At 36.1% G+C, this 21,276-nt stretch overlaps 1 protein-coding gene across 7 annotated transcripts in view; it reads right to left on the minus strand.

Annotated features, from left to right (window-relative positions):
• The window catches only part of FAM13A (family with sequence similarity 13 member A), a 146,712-nt gene that overhangs the window by 63,713 nt on the left and 61,723 nt on the right, over positions 1-21,276 (minus strand). For all 7 annotated transcript variants that reach the window (XM_069093906.1, XM_069093924.1, XM_069093915.1 and 4 more), the window contains 2 exons: positions 7,623-7,664; positions 5,585-5,764 (listed from right to left, as the gene is read on the minus strand). In XM_069093906.1, coding sequence (XP_068950007.1) covers positions 5,585-5,764; positions 7,623-7,664 — 222 coding nt within the window. The remainder of the gene's footprint in view (positions 1-5,584; positions 5,765-7,622; positions 7,665-21,276) is intronic.

Raw genomic sequence — 21,276 nt, forward strand, 5'->3', positions numbered from 1 at the left:
GCATCAGGGATTCTCAGGTCTCATCCTGAGATTAAAGGCAAAAGCACCACAACTCCTGAAAAACAGCCTGTGCAAATCTGTATGCTAAATAAGTTACTTATTTTGCAAGGCAAGCTATTCTTGGACACAGATTTGCAAGGGCTACTATTCTACAACGCACAACTTTTTCAATTATAGTCAAAATAATTTATGTCTTTTTTTTTAAGGGAGAAGAATTAAAAATTCAAAAGAGGCTTCTGGTATATAGGTTTGGAGGTTTTGTTTTTTTTTTTGGTTATAAAGAGAATCTGAAACCTGGCAAAGGAAATTAAATGTTGTATTATAAAAATGTGATAAATTTATCAGTCCTATAGGAAACATTAAACAAAACTAGAAAATAATATACTTTTTTCTTCTCCAATGCATCCCCCAAACTTCCTAGTGCTACAACTAATGCATTAGACAAAGTGAAACCTTAATAAAGTAAGCTAATCAATGGACAAAGTTTCAACAGATAAAAGTTTAAAATTTAAAATGCAGTTTGGTTTCTTTTATGGTCATGAAGTATTAGGAACTAGTCTTATAAAAGGATAAAATAACCTAATTTTATGAGTAGATAAGCATTTTTTGAAATTAGCATAGGTATTACAGGCAAACAAAACTTTTAACTTTCTTGAAAGTAGACCTGTCTAAGCAGCTTAAATATACTCTCATGAAATTTTATTTAAACTACAAATTTACTTAGTAAATTTCTTTCCATAAATAGTGGAAAGGTAAGCACGGGTCCAAATTACATTACCTAATAGGGAAGAACGCAATGAAGTAGCTTGGATAAACTATTATTGTCTGCAGATCCTGCTCCTTGGGAAGCTGAGACTGGTAAATCACTTGAATTCAGGGAGTATTGCGCTTCAATTGACTAAAGTTCAGTGGGTGGCCTCACTGTCACCAAATAGTGAGCTCACAGGAACAGAGAGGCCCCAAGCTGCCTAAGAAATGAAACTGAGCTGATCAAAGCTCCTAAGCATATCAGTAGTGGGCTGGGTCCCTGTGGGCAGCTGCAGAAGAAGAATCAGTAGAAGAGGGAGGAAGAAGGGGAAGAGGAGGAGGAAGAGAAGGAGGAGGTGGAGGTGGAGCAGGAGAGAGAAGAAGAGAAGGGGAAGAAGGTAAAAAGAAAGAGGAGGAGGGGAGGAGGAAGGTGAGAAGGAGGAGGAAGAAGGGAAGGAAGAGAAGGGAGGAAGAAGAAGAGGAGGAGGGGAGGAGAATATGAGGAAGATGAGTGACAGGAGGAAGAAGAGAAGGGAGGAGAGGAGGAGGAAAAGGAAGGGAAGGGGGAGGAGGTGGAGCAGGACGGGGAAGAGGGAGAGAAGGAAGAGGAGGAAGAAGATGAGAAGAAAGAGGAGAAGGAGAAGAACAAGGGGAGGAGGAAGAAGAGGAGAAGGGAGAGGAGGAAGGTGAGAAGGAAGAGAAGGAGGGAGAGGAGGAGGAAGAGGAGGAGGAAGGGGATGGAAGAGAAGGAGGGAGAGGAAGAGAAGGGTGGAGGAAGAATAGGAGGAGAAGGAGGAGGAAAGAGGAGGAGATTATCAAAAGTGATATGAAGTAATTTCATAGTGCTTTCCTCACAAACCTCTAGAATTTATTCAAAGTCAAATATTTTTTTTTCATTGAGAAATGAAGAAACTGAGATCCAAAGACATTAAGAGGCTTTCCCATGTCCTAGTCAGTAAGTAGGAAAAACAAAATTTCAACTCAGCTCCATTAACTTCAAATATGCTGCACCCTTGGAACTTTTTTTTTTTTAAAAATTCACAGCTCCCATCCCACTTCTTTGATGATGAACAAGCCTGCATAATGACTAAACAACACCATCTGACCACTGATTGACTGATAGGTTGATTGAGAGCACATGCCCCATTCTGCCCATGTCTACCAGCATTTCATCATCTGTTTTCCAAATGGTCACTCAGAATATGGTGACTGCAGTGATTATGGGTACCGTTCTCATTCCCTTCTGTATTAGTTCATACATGTCTCCTATTTCTCTTATCTTATGACACAATAATATTTCATTACATTCATGTATCATCATTTGTTCATTCATTCCCCCATCAAAGCATCCGTTTTGTTTCCATTTTGGGGGGCATCTCTTGGTTAAAGGCTATGAATATGTTAGTGATTTTTCTCATGTAGATTCAAATTATTTCCCAAAATAGTTGAATCGTTTCAGTATTTATTCAAAAGTGTGACTTCTACCTGGAGCCTCTAGGTGGTACAGTGGTTAGTGCAACAGATCTGGAGTCTTAAACCCCTGAGTTCAAATGCAGCTTCGAGACACTTTCTAGCGGGGCAACCCTGGACAAATTTCTTAGTTGCTGTTTGCCTCAGTTTCCTCATCTGTAAAACAGGGATTGATGACAGCACCTACTTTCCAGGGTTCTTGTGAGGAACAAATGAGATGTAAAATGCTTACCTGGAATGCAGTAAAAGCTAATGTTAACTATTATTAGATCCCTGTATAACCTTTAACATAGAATTGTCAGTCTTTGTTGATCTTCTGGCTCTGAGGTATAATCTTCGTGTTGCTTTATTTTTTTTTGTATTATTAGTGATTTAAAGCAATCTTTTATATAGTTGCTGATAGTTTGCAATTCTGTTTTTGAAAACTACTCATATCTTTTGACAGGGGTGGGGGGTATCTCCAGTCATCCTGATCTACATCTGGCCACTGGACCCAGACAGCTCTGGAAGAGAAAGTGAGGCTGCTAACTTTGCACAGCCTGCCCTCACTTAAATCCAACTCATTTGCAAGTCATGGCATCATCTTCCTGATGTCATGGTCCTCTTCAAGAATGAGGGACAAACAACAACAGAAATATATTTGGACTACTTAGCTACTGGAAAGAATCTTATAGACCATCTAGATTTTTAATTTCAGTGCCATCCCCTTACTTAACAGATGAAGAAATGCAGACCTAAAGATGGTCAATGGGCAAGTCACACAGGTTGCAAGTGGCAGAGTCATGAAGTGTTACCACCTTCTCTGACCCCAAGACCAGTATTCTTTCCTCTATACCAACCTGCAATTTTTGTGTTTAAATGTTAAAAACTGTAAAAAAAAAAAAAAAAAAAATGAAGAAAATTCCTTCAAGATTTTTTAGCATTTTATAGAACAAAACCTATTAAAATAAACAAAATGAAATGTCGCCATTATGCTTAGTTTAAGCAAGAATTTTGTTTTTTTTCCTGCAGAAAATATAGTTCTTGTGGAGAGTTGCTAGTGTGAACAAATACTTCTCAGTCACGATGCCTTCAGTGCATGAGGACTTGTGTGAATTGTTGTCTCAAAATTCTGTGCTATGTTTGCATTCGGTGTGAGTTGTGGTTGAATAGAAGAACATTGATATGGTTTTTTCCTCTCTTTGGTTTGGCTACAGGTCATATCATCAGTTTCTTTTTTTTTTTCCACTTCCTTTAAGCTCTGCCATGTCCCATTTTTTTCCCCCAATTGTGTACTATGTTATTATAACCTTCATAGGAATAATCTTGGAATATCCAGGTATTTTGTTTTCATAAATAATAATCTAATCCTGCTTACATTTCTTTATCAATTTTCACAAATAAATTGCCTCCTAACGATGGAGTGTTGTTATTTCTAACCTCTGACCTTCCTACCTCAAAAGTTGGTTGATTAGATATACTTGTGAAAACAGCTTTTAGTTTTTATGACAGACTTAATGGAACTTTTCCTGTCTCTTTACTCTTCATTTTAAATATTTTTACTTTTTTTTTACTTTATTCTTCATTTTAAATGTACAGTTGTCCCTTCCACATTGTGATTTTTTCCATCATGATTTGGATATATTGTGGGTCAGCATAAGAAATTAAAAGAGAATTTTTTGGGAATTTTGTGGGAGCTGCAGATGATACATACAAGCTAGCATATGACACAGAAAAAGTCTAGAAACTCAGAAATGCATAAAGTATGTATACAGTATTATATAACATCATAGTATTGTATAATACCATAATAATTCAGCATCATATGATACCATAATAATTCAGACTTCTTCCGTACTATGAAGGGAGGGTCAACAATTTTACATGGGTTTTCCAGATTGAGGGAGTGTTTGCATCCCTAACCCCCGGGATGTGGAAAGGATATCTGTATAGCCTATAGGGAGAGTAGTAAATGGTTCCATCTTAATCTACAAATTTAAAATATACTTCATTCAATCAATCAGTAAGCTTTTATTTAGCTATTTATTGTCTTAAGGATAAAAGGACAAAAATGGAGTAGCAGAACTTACATTCTCTTGGGGAAACAAGATGTACACAATTAGTATAAAAAATAGATTCAAAGTAATTCTAGGAAATAGCAGTAGAAGTTGAGATATGAGGAAAAGCTTCCTATAGGAGGTAGCCTTTGATCTGAGCTTTAAAGGAAGCCTGGGATTCTATGGGACAGAGGTAAGCAGAGAGGGAATGTCAGGCATGGAAGATGGCCTGTGGTTTTCAAAAAGTCATGCTTGCCTCTAACCAGTCCATATATTTTCAGCTACTGGGGGTAACAGTATTAGAAAAAAAGTAAAATACTAATCATCAGAAATAATAAAAAAAAATTTTCTTAGAAAAGTTAGAGTAAAATAACCATTATAATAGCAAGATACTCTTTTCTTTTACTCCGATGTTTTCTTTTTAATAGTAAGACATCCCTCTATCTGTATTTTCTTCATACTTCTGAGAGATAATATTAATCTTCAGTATAAATATAATACTACACCTACAATGTAAGCCCTATTCACCAACACTCACCTTTAGGTTGTATGCATGAATGCCTTGTGACTGAGACCTTAATGAAAATGAAATTTCTTGTATATTAATTATTAATGGTATCTAAATTGGATCTGCCATGTGCTAAATTCTTCGCCATAGTCATAATCTTATAGTGACATTTAATAATAATAATAAATGACATTTCTACAGTGCTGTAAAATTGGCAAAGTACTTAAAGCACACAGCTAGGATGTGTAAGAATAAGGATTTGAACTCAGGTCCCCTAACTCTTAAGATCAGCATTCTTTCTACTACTTCAACACTACTTTTCCACATTTCCTCTGGCTAATACTTTGTAGAAACCTATTCAGCCCTCCCTCACTTAAATCCGATTCACTTGCATGTCATGGCATTGCTTCCCAGATGTCATGGTCCTCTTCAAGAACAAAGGATAAGCAACACCTCATTCATGAGCTAGTCTAAGAGTCAAAGGGATTAGGCATCAACACCAAAAACAACGCTGCTGCCAGATATTTTATAAATACCGTCTGCTTTCCTTCCAAATGGTTTACCATTATTCAAAAATAAGTTGTTAGTGGAGAAAACATGACTTCTAACTAAAGTCTGAACAGATTTCTACCATGAAAAGTGAACATTTTTTATCAATCAAAAAGTACCTGAAATTTATTTTTATTGTGGCTACAAAGATATAACCAGTAATCATAGCTTCCTCCTAGTGATTTTTTAGGAATGCATATGTAGTTATAGACTTATATATGCAATTTCCATCTTTATATATGCATGAACACACAAGGGCCATTTCCCATCTTACCTTTCTCTGTTATGTCTGATTTCATTCTGACCCTTGTTATGCCACCGTTTCTGCCTGCCAGCTGCTGTGGAAGAAGCTGATGGTCCTCCACATTCTGAATCTTCTGAACTTTGACCCCCAGAGTCCTGAACATCAAAAAGATGCTGTTCCACTGTTGTCCGAATTGTTCTTTCTAAGAACCTAGTAAATAAAGAACACATTTGGTCAACTACAAATTCTAGCATCTACAGAGTGATTGCCATTAAACATCTCTCCATAATCTCATTTTTTTTTTTCACCATGTGGCTTTGGTATGTCTGTCTCATACCAGGCAAAGCATGTGACTTTAGCCTCCATGTGCTTATACAACACATTATCTTTTAAACAAAGCATTTAGTTAGTTCTTTGCATGTGTTCTGAGTCTCTGTATGGTATCTAAGTCACAAAAATGTGTATAGTGAGCAAATGAAGGATGATAGGAAGTATTCAGGAAGCGAGTGTCATTTAAAATAAAGTAGGATAAGGGAAGAAAATTTTTCTTTAAAGAACAATGAATAGATCTAGTCTTAAGAAAGCAGGTTTCCTTGAGGTTTTGGTAAACAGCTTGCTCATAGAGGAGGTTAACAGAAAGAGATAGCACAGCTTTTCTAAGAAGCCAACCAAAAACATCAGATCCAATCTTATGTTGCCGATTAAATTTGGCAATGTCTCTTTAAGAAAAAATAAAAAAGGAAATAGATGGGTAACTGTAATTCCTTTCCTTGACCTCTCTTCCCAAAGGTGCAATTACCACTCATTACTGCAAATCAACATAATCCTTTCTTGAGTTCTGCTCAATTTAGACATGATGTATATCATTGATTTCCTTTAAATACTCACAATATATCAGCTAAAATATTTGATTTACTTTGGTTAAAATGGATAAGATGAGCAGAAGAAAAAGACAAAAAATTGTGTATTAGGCCCTCTAGAGGGGGCTTGGTGTACATCTTGGGAGGAAATATTGATGGTGAGGATACTATGTCTATAAACATATATGTATGTTTGTGCATATATATATACAATATGCAAACATAAATATATACACACATATGCATGTGTGTATAAACATGTTTATAGACATGCTTCTGAATTTTATCATCATAGGTATTTATGATATTATATATATAACTAGATACATATATTGCACTATGTATACATATATATATATATATATAAATATATATATATATATATCATGTATTCTTATTTTGGCTGGAACTGTCATTTTATTGCGCTAGGGAACTCCTGATGGGGAAATTTTCTCTACCAAAGAAGATAAGCAGAGCTTCTTGTGTATTTTACAATGTTAGAGACTTGTCTGGGGGCAAAGAAAGGCTGAATCATTTGCCCAGTGTGTCAGAGGGGGAGACTTGAACCATGGTCTTCCTGGATTAAGATGAGCTTTCTATCTATTGTCCCATGCCACCTGGTAAAAATATCACAAATGCACAAATGGACTTATTATCTGCTGTATCTAAGCAGTAAAATAAAAACCAATATAGTAAGTTAAAGGATATTCATCTTAGATTCAGAAGACCTCAATTCAAGTTTTATCCCCTTACTGGCTATGGGCCAAGTTTCTCTACCTTTCAGAGCTTCACTTTCTGCATCTATAAAAATGTGATCAATAATATTTACATTTAATTCACAATGTTTTAGAAGGAAAATGCTTCGTAAATCCTGAAGTAGTATATAAATGTAAATTGTTGCCATTATTTCAAGTTTTTTGTGTGTATTTCTGTATTATATCAATCACACATTTACGTACTTTGGCCATTTGACCCTAGGCAAGCCATTAACCTAATGCTCTGGGTGACCAACTCTGTAAGAATAAACCAGACAAGATGTTGACCAACACTGGAAGAGAAAGTTTCATATCAAGAGACTTCACTACAGCTATTAAATTATGGCTCCAGTCCCTATCCACAAATTCAATATCTTTTATCTTTCAATAAAGTTGCTTTTCGTTTGTTTTTCACAGTGAGAGAATGAGAATAAATAGATATTTATTACTTACTCTCCAGTTGTTGGAACATTCTTGACTTGGGACACAGGAGCGCTGTAGAAAAAAACAGAACAAAAACAAAAGTAAAGATTGGTGGTGAAATATCTGAATAAGAATCAAAGGGACCTCAAGAGATCATCTCTATTCAAATTATCCTCAGATAGATCAGGGGTGTATACCTATATCTATATCCACAAATATATATTTATAAATAAGGGCTTTTGAGGGCAGGTTCATCCTGGACAGACAGATCATCTCTCTGACTTTTAAAGATATCTTTATACTGTCACTAACATTCCTCATTGGCAGGATGCATTTTCATAGAGGTAGTGGTTGGTAGCACTGTGGATAGTGCACTGAGCCTGTAGTCAGGAAGACTTGGGTTCAAATCTGGTCTCAGATTCTTACTAACTGTGTGATCCTTGGTAAGTCACTTAAACTCTGTTTGTCTCACTCCAGATGGTAAAATAGGAATAATACTAGCACTTGCCTTCAAGGGTTATATGAAGATCATACGAGATAATATTTCTTAAAAAAAAAACAACACAGCACAATGCCTGGCACATAGTAGGGCTATATAAAATGCTTATTATATATGTATATATGCTTATTATAATATGTATGCATATACGTACATATATAGTATATATGTATATATTAGATATTATTCATAGCATAAATCCTTTAACTATATTTAAACTACTGTGGCTTTAATTTAGCTCCTAGCAAAGATGAAGAAGGTGCTTACTACAATATTTAATTACTCTTATGATCAATGTTTTTTATATCTAATAGAATATTTTCTTGTTGCAACTGTAAATTTTTCATTTTGTTAAGGTACTAGAGGAGAAAGATATATGATCAGTATTTTTTTTTCCAAAATGATTTTATATTAAATCGAGTCCTCCTTTAATTTCTTCTGTGGGTTTAAGAACTCTAAATTTCCTCATGAGATCTATTTTGTATCCTTTTAATTTTACTGACATTCCTTTCTGAAATTTTTCTCATTTCTACATCTAAGAGCTTGAATAATCCAGGAAATGCTTCAAACCCCAAATATGGTAATGAACTTATATCAACAGATTTTTATCCTTCAAACTTTTTATCTTTAACAATGCACGTGACCATGAGTTTATAGTGTTTTAAAGTAGTGGGGTCAAACTAAAATTGAAAAGGATCCTTGGGGGCCATATACTGACTTTAAAAACCACCCATCAACATTATATTGCTTTGCATTTTTATTTATTTTAAGTATTTTCCAATTACATTTTAAATTGGTTCAGCCCTAGAGAGTTTTGTTGGCCATTTTGTGGCCAGTTGCAGCTTATGGTCTCCTAATTTGACACCCCTGTAAAGCATTCTGTTGCTTAGCATGCTTTTTGGTTTTTCTCATGAATGTGGTTTTCTTCTGAGCCAAGATTTAAAAGTGTTTATATTTTAAAACTGTTTATATTTGAAAATACCAAAAGATTTGGTTTTTGGAATCTTCAAGATATGACAAAATATGGTTCTTTCTGTAACATTTCTTGGCTTTCAGATGTTTGCTTTCTTTCTTTCTTTCTTTCTTTCTTTCTTTCTTTCTTTCTTTCTTTCTTTCTTTCTTTCTTTCTTTCTTTCTTTCTTTCTTTCTCTGAATGCCCATCTGTGTCTTTTTTTATCTATCTCTTTGACTCAAAGATCACTGCAGATGGTGACTGTAGCCATGGAATTACAAACTGCTTCCTCCTTGGAAGGAAAGCTATGGCAAATCTGAACAGAATACTAGAAAGCAGAGACACCACCTTGCCAGCAAAGGTCTGTGGAGTCAAAGCTATGTTTTGTTTATTTTTTTTCCCCCAGTGGTAACATATAGTTGTTAGAGTTGGACTATGAGGAAAGCTGAGAACCACAGAATTGGTGCTTTGGAATTGTGGTCCAGGGGAAGAATTTTGAGAGTCCCTTGGATAGCAAAGAGATCCAATCAGTCAGTTCTTAAAGAAATGAATCCAGATATTCACTAGAAGGTCAAATACTAAAGCTGAAGCTTAAATATTCTGGCCACTTAATGAAAAGACAGGACTCATTGGAAAAGATGTTAATGTTGGGAAAGATTGAAAGCAAAAGGAAAAGAGGATGGCAGAGGATGGGATGGATAGATGGTGTCATGAAAGCAACCAACATGAGCTTGAACAGACTTTGGGAGATAGTGGAGGACAGAAGTCCTGGTGTGCTATGGTCCACGAGGACACAAAGAGTTGGTCACAACTGAACTACAACAACAACATTATCAATTGACTTCATACTTGAGGGAAAACTATTATAACCTAATATCCTTTTCGAGAATTCTTGTGGAACTACGTTTGCTGGAATCCTTTAGATGCATGTGTTAAGCATTTTAGCAATTCAGGTTTCTCTTTCCCAACCCATGTGGTCCTTATGTCTACTCTTCACAATGCAAAGACAACTGACCATGTATAGCTATTATTCATATTTTTGGTAATGAAGGGTCTCATCCAGGAACACTGGCTGCTCTTATCATACTGGCACCACACTGACAGGCTACATTTGATGAGCATACTCCAAAGAGTTATAAGTGCTCTATAGTCATTAAAATCAGTATAATGGATCAACTAGGTGGTACAGTGGACAGAGCCCTGCCTTTGAGTCAGGAGGACCTGAATTCAAATCCAGCCTTAAACACTTACTAGCTTGGTGACCCTAAGCAAATCACTTAACCCCAATTGCTTAAAAAAAAAAAAACAACCCAGTATAATGCAAAGGGGAAAGCACTGTCAATCAGGATACAGGTTATTGTCATTCAGCTGCTAGCTCTGTGATCTTGAGCAATATGTTTGACTTCTCTGTACTTGTTTCCTTTACTAAGGAAAATAGGGAGCTGGACTAGATTTCTAAAAGGTAAGAAAATCACAGAATCTTAGAGACTCAGAGGCCAAGTCCAAGTCCCATACCTGACCAAGAATCCCCTTCATATCGTTACCAATAGACAGTCATTCGGCCTCCACTTGAAAATTTGACTCAGCAGTCAGAGGTCCTAGTTTCAAATCTTGCCTCTGACACTACCTGTATGACCTTGGGAAAGTCACCAAACTGTTTTCAGCCTCAGTTTCCCCATCTGTAAAATGAGGGAGTTAGACCAGATATCTTCTAGCCTCCCTTTCCTTCTAAATCCGTGATTCTGTGAGACTGTGACCTCCACAGAGTGGAAACTTATCACCTCTGAAGTTGGCCCATTCTACTTTTGGATAACCCTCATTGACTCCTGACATTCATAACTTACATCCCTTGCTCCTTGGTCTTCCTTTTGTCAAGAACAAGTCTATTCCCTTTCTCACGTAAAACCCATTCAAACACTTGAAAACATAGCCTGGATTGTCCCCACCATTGCCCTCCTTCGCTCCTATGAACGGTCTCCTTTAATGGAGTTGGAGAAAGTTTCCCAACAGTGCTCACTGGGTACATTATAAATTCACGTTTTCCAACTTCAATAGGGCCCTCACTGACACAAGGCATTTCTTTTATTCTTCCCTAATTGATTCTCTATCTCATTCCCCAGAGAAGAGACTCCAAATCTCATTTTCCCTCCTGACCTTCTCTCCTTCCCTCTTCCCCCACTTTCTTTCAGCTGAGGACCTGGCCTCTTAGTTTACTGAGATTACTGAAGCCATTCCATATCAGTGTCCTCTTCCCCCTTTCTCTTTCTCTGCTCTCTCATGTCCCCAGTCTCTCTCCTGTTCTTGATCCCAGCCTTACCCAACTTCTCCAGCCATCCTCCTCTCTCAATCTTCAGTCTCTACTGATTCCTTTCTCATTGCCTTTAAGCATAGCCAAATATCTCATCCTAAAAAGAAAAAAGATTGGACCAGACCTTTAACCTCACTGAAGAACCTGTATACACTTACTACCTCCATTTCCTTTTCTCTTAATGACTCCATAGTGTGGCTTCCAATCTCATCACTCAACTGAAATTGCTCTTTCCAAAGTTATCAGTGATCTCTTAATTAATCTGATCATGAAATTACATCCACATCTTCAAACTTTTTACTTTTATCAGTTTACTGTGTCCTTCATGTATTTGTATTATTTTAAAACATTCAAATTTATGTGAATTTAAATCAATTAATTATTTATTTTCTATCAATAGTAATTTATTAATAACATTAATTTATAATTGTAATTACAAAATTATAATATATTTAATATTGTTAAATTAAATTTAAATATCATTTAAAACATGTCAAACTCAAATTGAAAGTGTCCCGGGAACAACATACTGACTTTTAAAAACACAAATAAATATTATGTTGCATTGTGTCTTTATTTATTTTGTTAATTATTTCCTAATTACATTTTGATCTGGTTCAGCACTGGGGAGTTTTGTGACCAGTTGCAGCTTGTGGTCTCCTATTCTCACCCCTCTAGTTTTCCCACCTATCTTCTTTACTTCATGCTGCTGATAACCCTCTTTTCCTCGATATTCTCTCTTCTCTAGGTTTTTGTGACACAACTCTTTCCTGACCTTCCTCATATCTGTCAAACGCTTCCTTTCCTGTCTCCTTTCTCTCACCCATTAGATGCCCTCTGCCACAACCCTGTTGTGGTTCCCTAAGGACTAAGCCCACTTACCCTTTTTCAACATTCTTATCAGCTCCTTTGATTTAATGATCACCTCTGAGCAAAAGACTCAGAAACACATATTTTATTTTCACTCGCCAGAGTTTCTCCCACATCACCAATCGCCTACTGAAAATTTCAAGCTGGATGTCCTGGAGACATTTCAAACTCACAGTGTCCAAAATTGTCTATTATCTTCCCTCCCAAATCCACTTCTCTTTGAGAATTCCCCATTTCTGTCAAAGGCACAACTATCTTCCCACATTTATAATTTGGCATTAGGATAGTTATACAGACTTATGAAATTAACATTTATAACAGTCACCAATAGCCAGTTTGACTAAAATGAATGAATATGCTAATTATTCTTCCCTGGAGTTCATCTGGTTACCCGATAAAGACTGAATATATTCATCCACAAGCTTTTAAGATACACTCACCTCTTCCAAGAAGTCTTCCTAAATTAACTCTATTCCATTCATCACTCTCTTTAGCATTATGTTTCCAAAATGCTATAAATAATTTTTAAAAATTTAAATCTCTTGAACAATTCTAGTTATTTGAACTTGTTCTAGAAGGCAATTAAAGAAGGAACAGAGATGAACAACTTTTTTTTACCCCTTTAATCTTGGTCCTTTCCCTACTTCCACTTTTTTCCAAGATGTAAAAGGAACACGGGAGAGAAAGATCGCCAGCTGTCCTGGCTCATACTAACTCCTTTGGACCACATGAGGACAAACTTGACAAGCTTTGTAGTAACCATCTTTTCAAGTATGTATATTTCATTATTCCTTGGAATTTTCGAGTAAGAAAGACCTGATTTTGAATTTTACCTCAAATACTTACTAGCTGTGTACCCTGACTTTTCCATCACTTTCCATCTCTCAGCCTTGGTTTCTTTATCTGTAAAATGGGGGTAAAAGATAATACCTAACTCCCAGGTTTTTTATGGGAATAACATGAGATAACAAATGTAAAGTATTTTGCAAATCCTAAAGCACCATATCAACGTTAACTCTTATTATGTGGAAGATTGGTGATATCTTCCACAAACATAGTGAAGCTTGGAAGAGGGGAAGCTTCTGGGAGAAACATGATATCAGTTTTAGACGTGTTGAGTTTGAGATATCTGGGTCATGTATCTATTTGGCACTTATTGTAATGTGAGTTGATGGTCTAAACCCGATTTCTGCCAGACTGCTTTCCAGTTTTCCTAGAGGTTGTTATTTAATAAGTAGTCCTTCCCCAAATAGCTGAAACCTTTGGTTTTATCAAACACTATGCTGCTATCTTAATTTCCTTCTGGATTGTATCTAATCTCTTCTGTAGATCAAATGTGAGAAGTGATGCTTTCTCTCTTGTATTAATAACTAATTATTGTATTAGGACCAAGGTATTTTTCTCTTTTCTTCCTCACCCAGATATCCACCAGTGTGGGACATCTCTCTCAAAGATGTACGCAGGCCAAGATCTAATCAAAGACATTCTAAAGACATGCATCAAAGAAATTCTAAGTTTGGGCTAATGGGTGCATTCCTGTTCATTTTGTTTGCTCAGACAAGTCTGGGAAAATGTGGATTCTCCCTTTTGTCAGACAAGTGATATGGAAGTTGATAAGTCTCTTTGACCAAGATTTGGTGATCGTACCCCAAGACCCTCCTAGTAATATAGCCCATCCTATCACTGTAATATTCATTTTCTTATTAATTGTTAACCAGTCAGAGTTGATCAGCACCCTCAGGAGTATAAATTGTCATGAGGAGTTTTTGGTTTAAGAGAGACAGCCAAATGACCATCCTTTTATTAATAAACTCATTAAATTACCCACAAACTCTGTATCTCAGAGCTTTTTAAAATATCACACAAGTTTCTATTTTTAAAAAGTCAGTACCAAACAGATTTGATTAGAATTTCTTTATAACATTGTTTGAGATCTGGTACTCCTAAACCTCTTCCCTTCCAACTTGTAAAAAAAAATATTATTTTCTTTATGTGATAGTACAAAGCTATCCCTGAGACCCCCAGTCTGAGCTTCCTTGATGCAGCTTCCTAGAGGCATAAAAAGTCAGAGGCTCAGACCATGCAAGTAGCCATGGGTTTTTCAGATACAGATGAAAGAGTCAAGTTAAGAGAAGCTAAGTGTCAACATATCTTTGTATGTCCTTCCTGTCTTTGGACAAAGTAACCCCCCTTTATTAAATTGTGCCATAAACTTACAATTTTCTCACTTTTTCCCAACCAAATCTGATCTAAGAAAGTGCTGGTGGTATGACCATGTCTCTGATATTGGATATAGTTGCAGGATGGGACAAAATGAGATGATGGCCTCTTGGTTGAATTGGGGGAATAACCCTATAAATACAGAAGAGAGTGAGGTGATGGATGGTAGGGCAATGCAGGCCTCCTTGCTGCCAAAACCTTCCTGGTGTTGTTTGAGGAGTCCTCTCTGTGGGACAGGGAGCAAGTTCCATGCTCAGTGGGTGCTGAAAGAAGCTGCCCTAAGCATTTTCACTTGATCTACCAGATACTTGGAATTCTCTTTTTCTCTTCTACCTTCTGGCTCCCTCTGACTTGCTTCAAGTCTCAACAAAAGTCCTTCCTTCTGTAAGATTTTTCCACTCCCCCTAATGCTAGTATTTTCCTCTGGAAGTTGTCTCTAATTTAGCCTGTATGTATGGTTTTTGTACATACTTGTTTGCATGCGATCTCCCCAATTAGACTGAACTACTTGAGAGCCAAGACTGTCTTTTCACCCTCAGTGCCTAGGACATCGCTTGGCACATAGTAGTATATAATAAACACTTGTTGACTTGACTTGTCTGGAAGTTGAGATGTTCCATTCAGCTTGCTATGGATACTGATTAAAAACTTGTAAGACTGTTTACTACTTCTCAAGATTAGTTCTTGTCCATTTTTTTCCTTCTCTTCCGTAATCATAGAAAAGTCTTTCCAAAACACATTGTACTTATAAATTCCTCACATACTCTTCATAGAATGTCTTTATAGACTTCTCTCTATCAGATTTTTATAAAATTACACTTAAGATAGTTTTCACAAGCAAAATGTCTTTCCTTACTTCCTCTTTTCTCCATGGATTCTTTTATTCAGTACTGATATTAGTCAGATTTGTTATTATAATAAATATAACAAATTATTTACAGTATAATAAATATAACAAAGTATATAAAATATAATGCATTATCATTATTATAAAGTATATGAAATATGAGTTGTTGAAATAAAGATAATAAAATATGATAAATTAAATATATAAATTATAATTTATTATGAATATAATATAAAATATAATAAACATAAATATATTCACATAATTTATAACAAAATATAATGAATTGTAATTTATTATTATTAATATTACCTTAGTAAATTAGATTTTAAAATGTTATTTTAGAATGCTTTTATGACACTTTGAGAACAACTACTCTTCTAAAGTAGACAAAAAAATTGACTTCTAACTTACATTTAATCTATGTAAATGCTACCAGAATTTTGTTTGTTTCTTACTAAACAAAATAAATTAGCATCAGACTGACTGGTGTGTATTTTTTTTTTTGTGGTTCATTTATATACACAAATAATATCTTCTTAACTGTGGTACACCTGAATTTCAGACACAAGTATATTTTAAAAGAAAAAGTTTAAATCTGATTTTTAATCTTGATGGTAATGTAAAGTTCTCAAACTTATTCATTTTCCTTTACAGCTAAAATGATGCAGCATAATATCCACAGATTTTGGCAGACAACAAGTCATTCCAATAACACCTACTACTCCAGTAAAAGATACACTACTTTTCTAATGGAACTATCCATTTACTTGGTAGCACAGTCACAGGGTCAGAATAATACTTCCAAATAAGTGAGATCATAAATATAACCTAGAAAGAAAATTTTGCAATATGCAAAAAAGAATGTTTAAGACTCAATTTAATTTTGGCTAATTGAGTTCTTCCTGCTTTCACATGAGTTTTAAGTTTATTTTTAAGCTCCCTTTATTAATCTTTCATTCTCATCTCATGTATCTGGCTAACTCATCTATCGTGGTAATAAGTGAGGGGTCATGTTTCATGGTTGGCATTTCTGACCTCATCTGGGATTCTTGGTCTATATGCTTTTGTACGCAGTATGGATCACTAGTTTTAGCCTCTGCATGTCAGATGTGTCCTCACATGGTCCATAGGAACTGGTGTGGGCCATTCTGACTGGGGATCTATCTCTCCATGTTCTTTTCACTTCTTGGGGGAAAGTGCAAGTAGGGACAGGACCAAGAATGAGGGGATGAAAAAAAAAAGTTGCTCATCTCTATTGTTTTTTTAATTGCCTTCTCCCATCTAGAATGAGTGCAAATAACTAGAAATGGTCAAGCCTCTTCTGTCCTAGGGTAAAAGAAGCAACAGAAGTTTCAGTTTTCTGTCTGGCTGTAGGACCTGGCTAGGAAAAAAATAATTGCATAAAATGAGTCAGTGTATAGAAGAGCTTGCATAGATCCATTCCATATCCTCATAGATCACACACACACACACACACACACACACACACACACACACTTTCTCTGACTCTATAGGGAATACTCATTCACATTAAGCCATTTTTTCAACTGACTTTAAAGCAGATCCCCCTGGATCACAGATAAAAATATACATTTCCCTGATTCCATAAGAATATAGTCATTTCTTAACTGAACTCCAAACTGCTAGTACATTTTCTCCCCCTTTTAATCTGCAATTTGGCTCTTAGAGCTTTAGTAATAATTGTAGTCTCAGAAAATGTGGGGTCCTGACTGGGGGAAAAGGCATAAAATACAGTCATAAGTGAAAAGTCATAAAACTTAAAACTCTGTGAAAGGTGGAAGCTTAGACATGGTGAACTGTTAAAAATCATAACTTAGATACTGAATTATAATTTAGAGTCTGAGTCATAACTTAAATACTATGACCTATGAAAGTCATAATAATATTGTGACCCATAGGTGACCAGTACATGATCAATACACAAACTTTTGTTTGGGCATAACATTGGCTTAATGCCCAAGATCATTACTAAACAGAAAACCAAAATATCCACCAATCAGTAGTAATGCATTCTCTAGCTCCTCCTCCCTTTGTCTGTTTTTTATAATTACCATGGGGATTTTTTCCCCCAGAGATTCATTTATTGGTCTGGCTGCCACTGCAGACTGGGAATAATTAATATCTTGGCAGGAATCTATCATACTGATGCAAATGTAAGCAATCCAAATTGATTAAATACTACCTACAATCAATCTGAAGCTCCTTCTCTTGTCTTTGGTATCAAGAACACCCCATGTTTATGGGGGAGGTACAGGGTTCCCTAGCCAGGGTAATACTGGACCTTTCAGAAACAGATGAATGAATGAAAGAAGACACATTAATTAAGAGTTTATTATATACAAAGTACTGTTCTAAGTAATGGGGATACAAGCAACATCCCAGTGGTTAAAGTCATTTTTTGGCTAAAGAGGTGAGATGTTGAGTACCCAGATGAAAATATATGATAAGTCAATAAGCATTTATTAAGTGCTCACTATATGCCAGGCACTAGGCTAAGTGCAAGGAGTACAAGAAGAGGAAAAAACAGTCCTTGCCCTCAAGGAGCCTGAAACCCATTTTGGGAGACAAGAAGCAAACTGATATGTTGATTGGTTGGCAGTTGTCCTTTGTTCTTGAACAGGGCCAAAATAACTTTATTATGTTGGGGTAAAGTACAGTGTGTCTAACTATGGCTGATCAGGACCAATATGAGCTTGGAAGGCTCTACCAAGGTCGGGCACAAACAGTCTATATGAACATTTGGAGAGGAGATGTCTCTAAATTTGCACATCTCCCATTTCTATACATACAAATTATGTACAAGCAAACTATAGACAGGATAAATAGGAAATAATTAATAGGGAAGGCACTAGAATTAGGAGGATTTGGGAAGGTTTCCTATAGGACATTGTCAAACTCAAAAAGAAATAAATTCCCGAGGGTCATATATTGACTTAGAAGAACACAAATTAACATTGTTTATGTTGTATTTTTGTTTTGTTAAACATTTCCTATTTCTACTTCAGTCTTTCTGGAAGCAAGTAAAATAATTATGTCTAATTTTTCTTTCTCTTCTGTTCCCACCTTCCCCCAGTGTATTATTCTTTCCCTTTCCATTCTTTTCATAAGATCATCAAAATATAACAGAACTACTCCCAGGCCTTATCTAATTGAATTCCTGATGATGATAGAGTTCAGTAGATACCCTATTAAAATGTAAGTAAGTTATCCTTGTTTAATCCCTTATGACTATTTATTGGTTTAACTTCTTTATGTTTCTCTCAATTCTTGTGGTTGAACTTTAAAGTTTCTATGCAGCTGTGGTCTTTTTATTAGGGGGGCTTGGAAATCCTTTATCTCTTAAAAAATCCATTTTTCCCAATAGAATTACATTCAGTTTTACTGGGTAAGTTATTTTTGCCTGCAAGCTTTGATCTTTTGCCTTCTGGAATATCATATTCCAAGTTCTCCTCTCCATGATACTGGTAGCTGCTTAATCTTGTATAATATTGACTGCCTCCTTGGTTCTTGAATTCTTTTGTTTTGATCTATAAGCTCTAGATTTTAGCTATAATATTTATAGGAGTTACCATTTTGGGATTTCTTTCAGGAGATGACGAATGTATTCTTTTGCCTTCTCTCTCTAAGAGATCTTGGCAGTTTTCTTTTAAGATTTCTCAAAATAGGATGGCTAGGTTCTTTTAAAATTATGGCACTTGGGTATTCCAGTGAATCTTAAAATTTTCTCATCAATCAGTTGAACAGGTTGGTTGTTTTTGTTCTGATATACCATATATTTTCTTCTATTTTTTCAATCTTTTGACACTTTTAAAATATTTAAATAGTTATTGGCTTCTGTTTGTTCTAAACTAATTTTCAGGGAATTTGTTGTTTGGGCAATATTTTGTATCTCTTGTGCCAGACTATTAATTCACTTTCCAATTTTTTCTTCTATAATTCTCATTTCTTTTCTATTTTTTCCTCAAGTGCTTTCAAACACTTCAAGCTCTTAAAAAAAAAACCCTGCTTTATCTCTTCCACAGAATTTAATTCATTCCTAAACTGTTTTTTCTTCGAAGCTTTGCGCACAGATGTTTTGAAGTCATTCTTTTCTTGGTTTGGATATTGAGCATCCCTGTCATCATGCTCGCTCTTTGTGGTGGGACTCTTTTTTTGTTTGCCCATTTTTCCAGTCTACTTCAGACTTGATGCTAAGGCCCAGCTCTGTACCCTTCTGGTGTGAAGCTAGGTCTGGTCCTTCTACTTGTCTTTGTTTTGCTTGTATGCTTTTTTTGTTTTTAATATTGAGTGTTCTGTTATTCTAGGATCTTGGGAACAGATCAGGCTAGGGACCCGAAAGCTTTCACTGTTCCCAAATGGTATAATTGAGGGAAAAGTCTGGTCACTGCCCTCCTGGTCTGAGTTCTGCAAATGCCTAAGCTGAATTTGGATCTGAGCAACAGTAGACTGTTGTCCTCAGTCACTCTCAACTAACTGGGAAGCTCTGTTGGTTCAGAGTGATGGTAATGCCGTTCTCCTTCAGTCTGGGATTGCTGTCCTAGTTATTCCTTTGTAGTCTTTAGACTGAGCTAGACACTAGAACTGAGATCCCACTCTGCTTCTGGGGTAAAAACCACACAGCTGTTGCTTCCTTCTGAACTTGCTTCATATATCACTCCTAGATAGGTCCCTAGATAACACACATCTGTGACCTTGGATTGTTTTCTAGCTGCTTAATTTGCACAAGTCCAACTAGAAAACTTTAAAAATGATCATTAGGTAAATGTCCATTGACCGCTTACGGCTTAACCCATACAGATGAGGACCTGGTAAATATACACTAACAGAAGTTAGAGTAAGATCTCTCATGAAGAGACCCAACTCTAAAACAGGAAAGTTGGTTAAAAAAAAAAGGAGATTTTAGAATTTGGTGGCAGTCAAGAGACAATTCTCTGAACTGCCATGTTTTTCCTTTGAGAGGTGGTTGGTGGAAGAATTCATACTGCTTTGCAATACCACCTGCTGCCTAGATGAACTGGTTGAGTTAATGAATTAGGCTATGCCTCTCTATAATGTCATGTGCTTTATTAAACCACCCTCTAGACTAGCCCAGGGAATAGAACTGGAGAAACTTCTTCAAAACTCAGATTTCTGACCTTTCTGAAAAAGCACAGCACTCTAGCTCAAGAGAAGAGTGGCCTAGCCCATCTGTGGAGCAGCTCAGCCCAATATCAGATCCACCCATCCTGTATGGATACCAAATCTATCAGGGAACTTTGTGAAGACTGTCCCCAAGAAAGAGAAAAAAACATTAAAGCAAAATCTATAGTTCTGTAAACATGTATTGTTGTGAGCACATGTTACTTACACATATGCCCTCACTACCATTTTAATTTAGTTTGAGTTATCTCTCTATGAGCACTATGTGCATTTTTGGTAGAGTTCACCCCTGGTTTATGGAGAATAATGTTGTGTAATTATTAATTTTTCCTTTCCAGTAAATGCCTTTTTAAAAGTTAATTGAGTGAGTCAGTGGCTGATTTCTTAGCGGTCAGTACACTGATGGGGGCTCAGCAGTAAGAGTAGCTAACTACAAGGTTACCTCTAGTATATGGAGAATAGTATCAGCTGCTCTTCTGAGGATCAAACTTGCTAATGATGGAACAAATTGAGGGAATGAGTGAGGGGGTAAGTTCACTACCATAGGTCCTTTAGTATACCCTCCTACTTTCACAAATATGAAATCAGTCTCAGAGACATTAACTGACTTACCCAAGTGTGCAAACACATGCTCTGTCTCCAAATTCAGGGTTTCTGTTTGTTTCTTCTGTTGAACCATGTTGCCCCAATATTCATCTGTCTACTCTGCCTTTATTCTCACTGTCACCAAAATAATACTGTGAACTTGTTCAACCTTTCTGGGCCTCATTTTGCTCTTTCATGAAATTAGAGAGTCTGGGCCAGATGATTTCTGAGGTCCCATCT

This window comes from Petaurus breviceps, unplaced genomic scaffold (genome assembly GCF_028583685.1).
Source record: "Petaurus breviceps papuanus isolate PSGF00001 unplaced genomic scaffold, PetGlider_PUasm1.0 126, whole genome shotgun sequence".
NCBI lineage: Eukaryota > Metazoa > Chordata > Mammalia > Diprotodontia > Petauridae > Petaurus > Petaurus breviceps.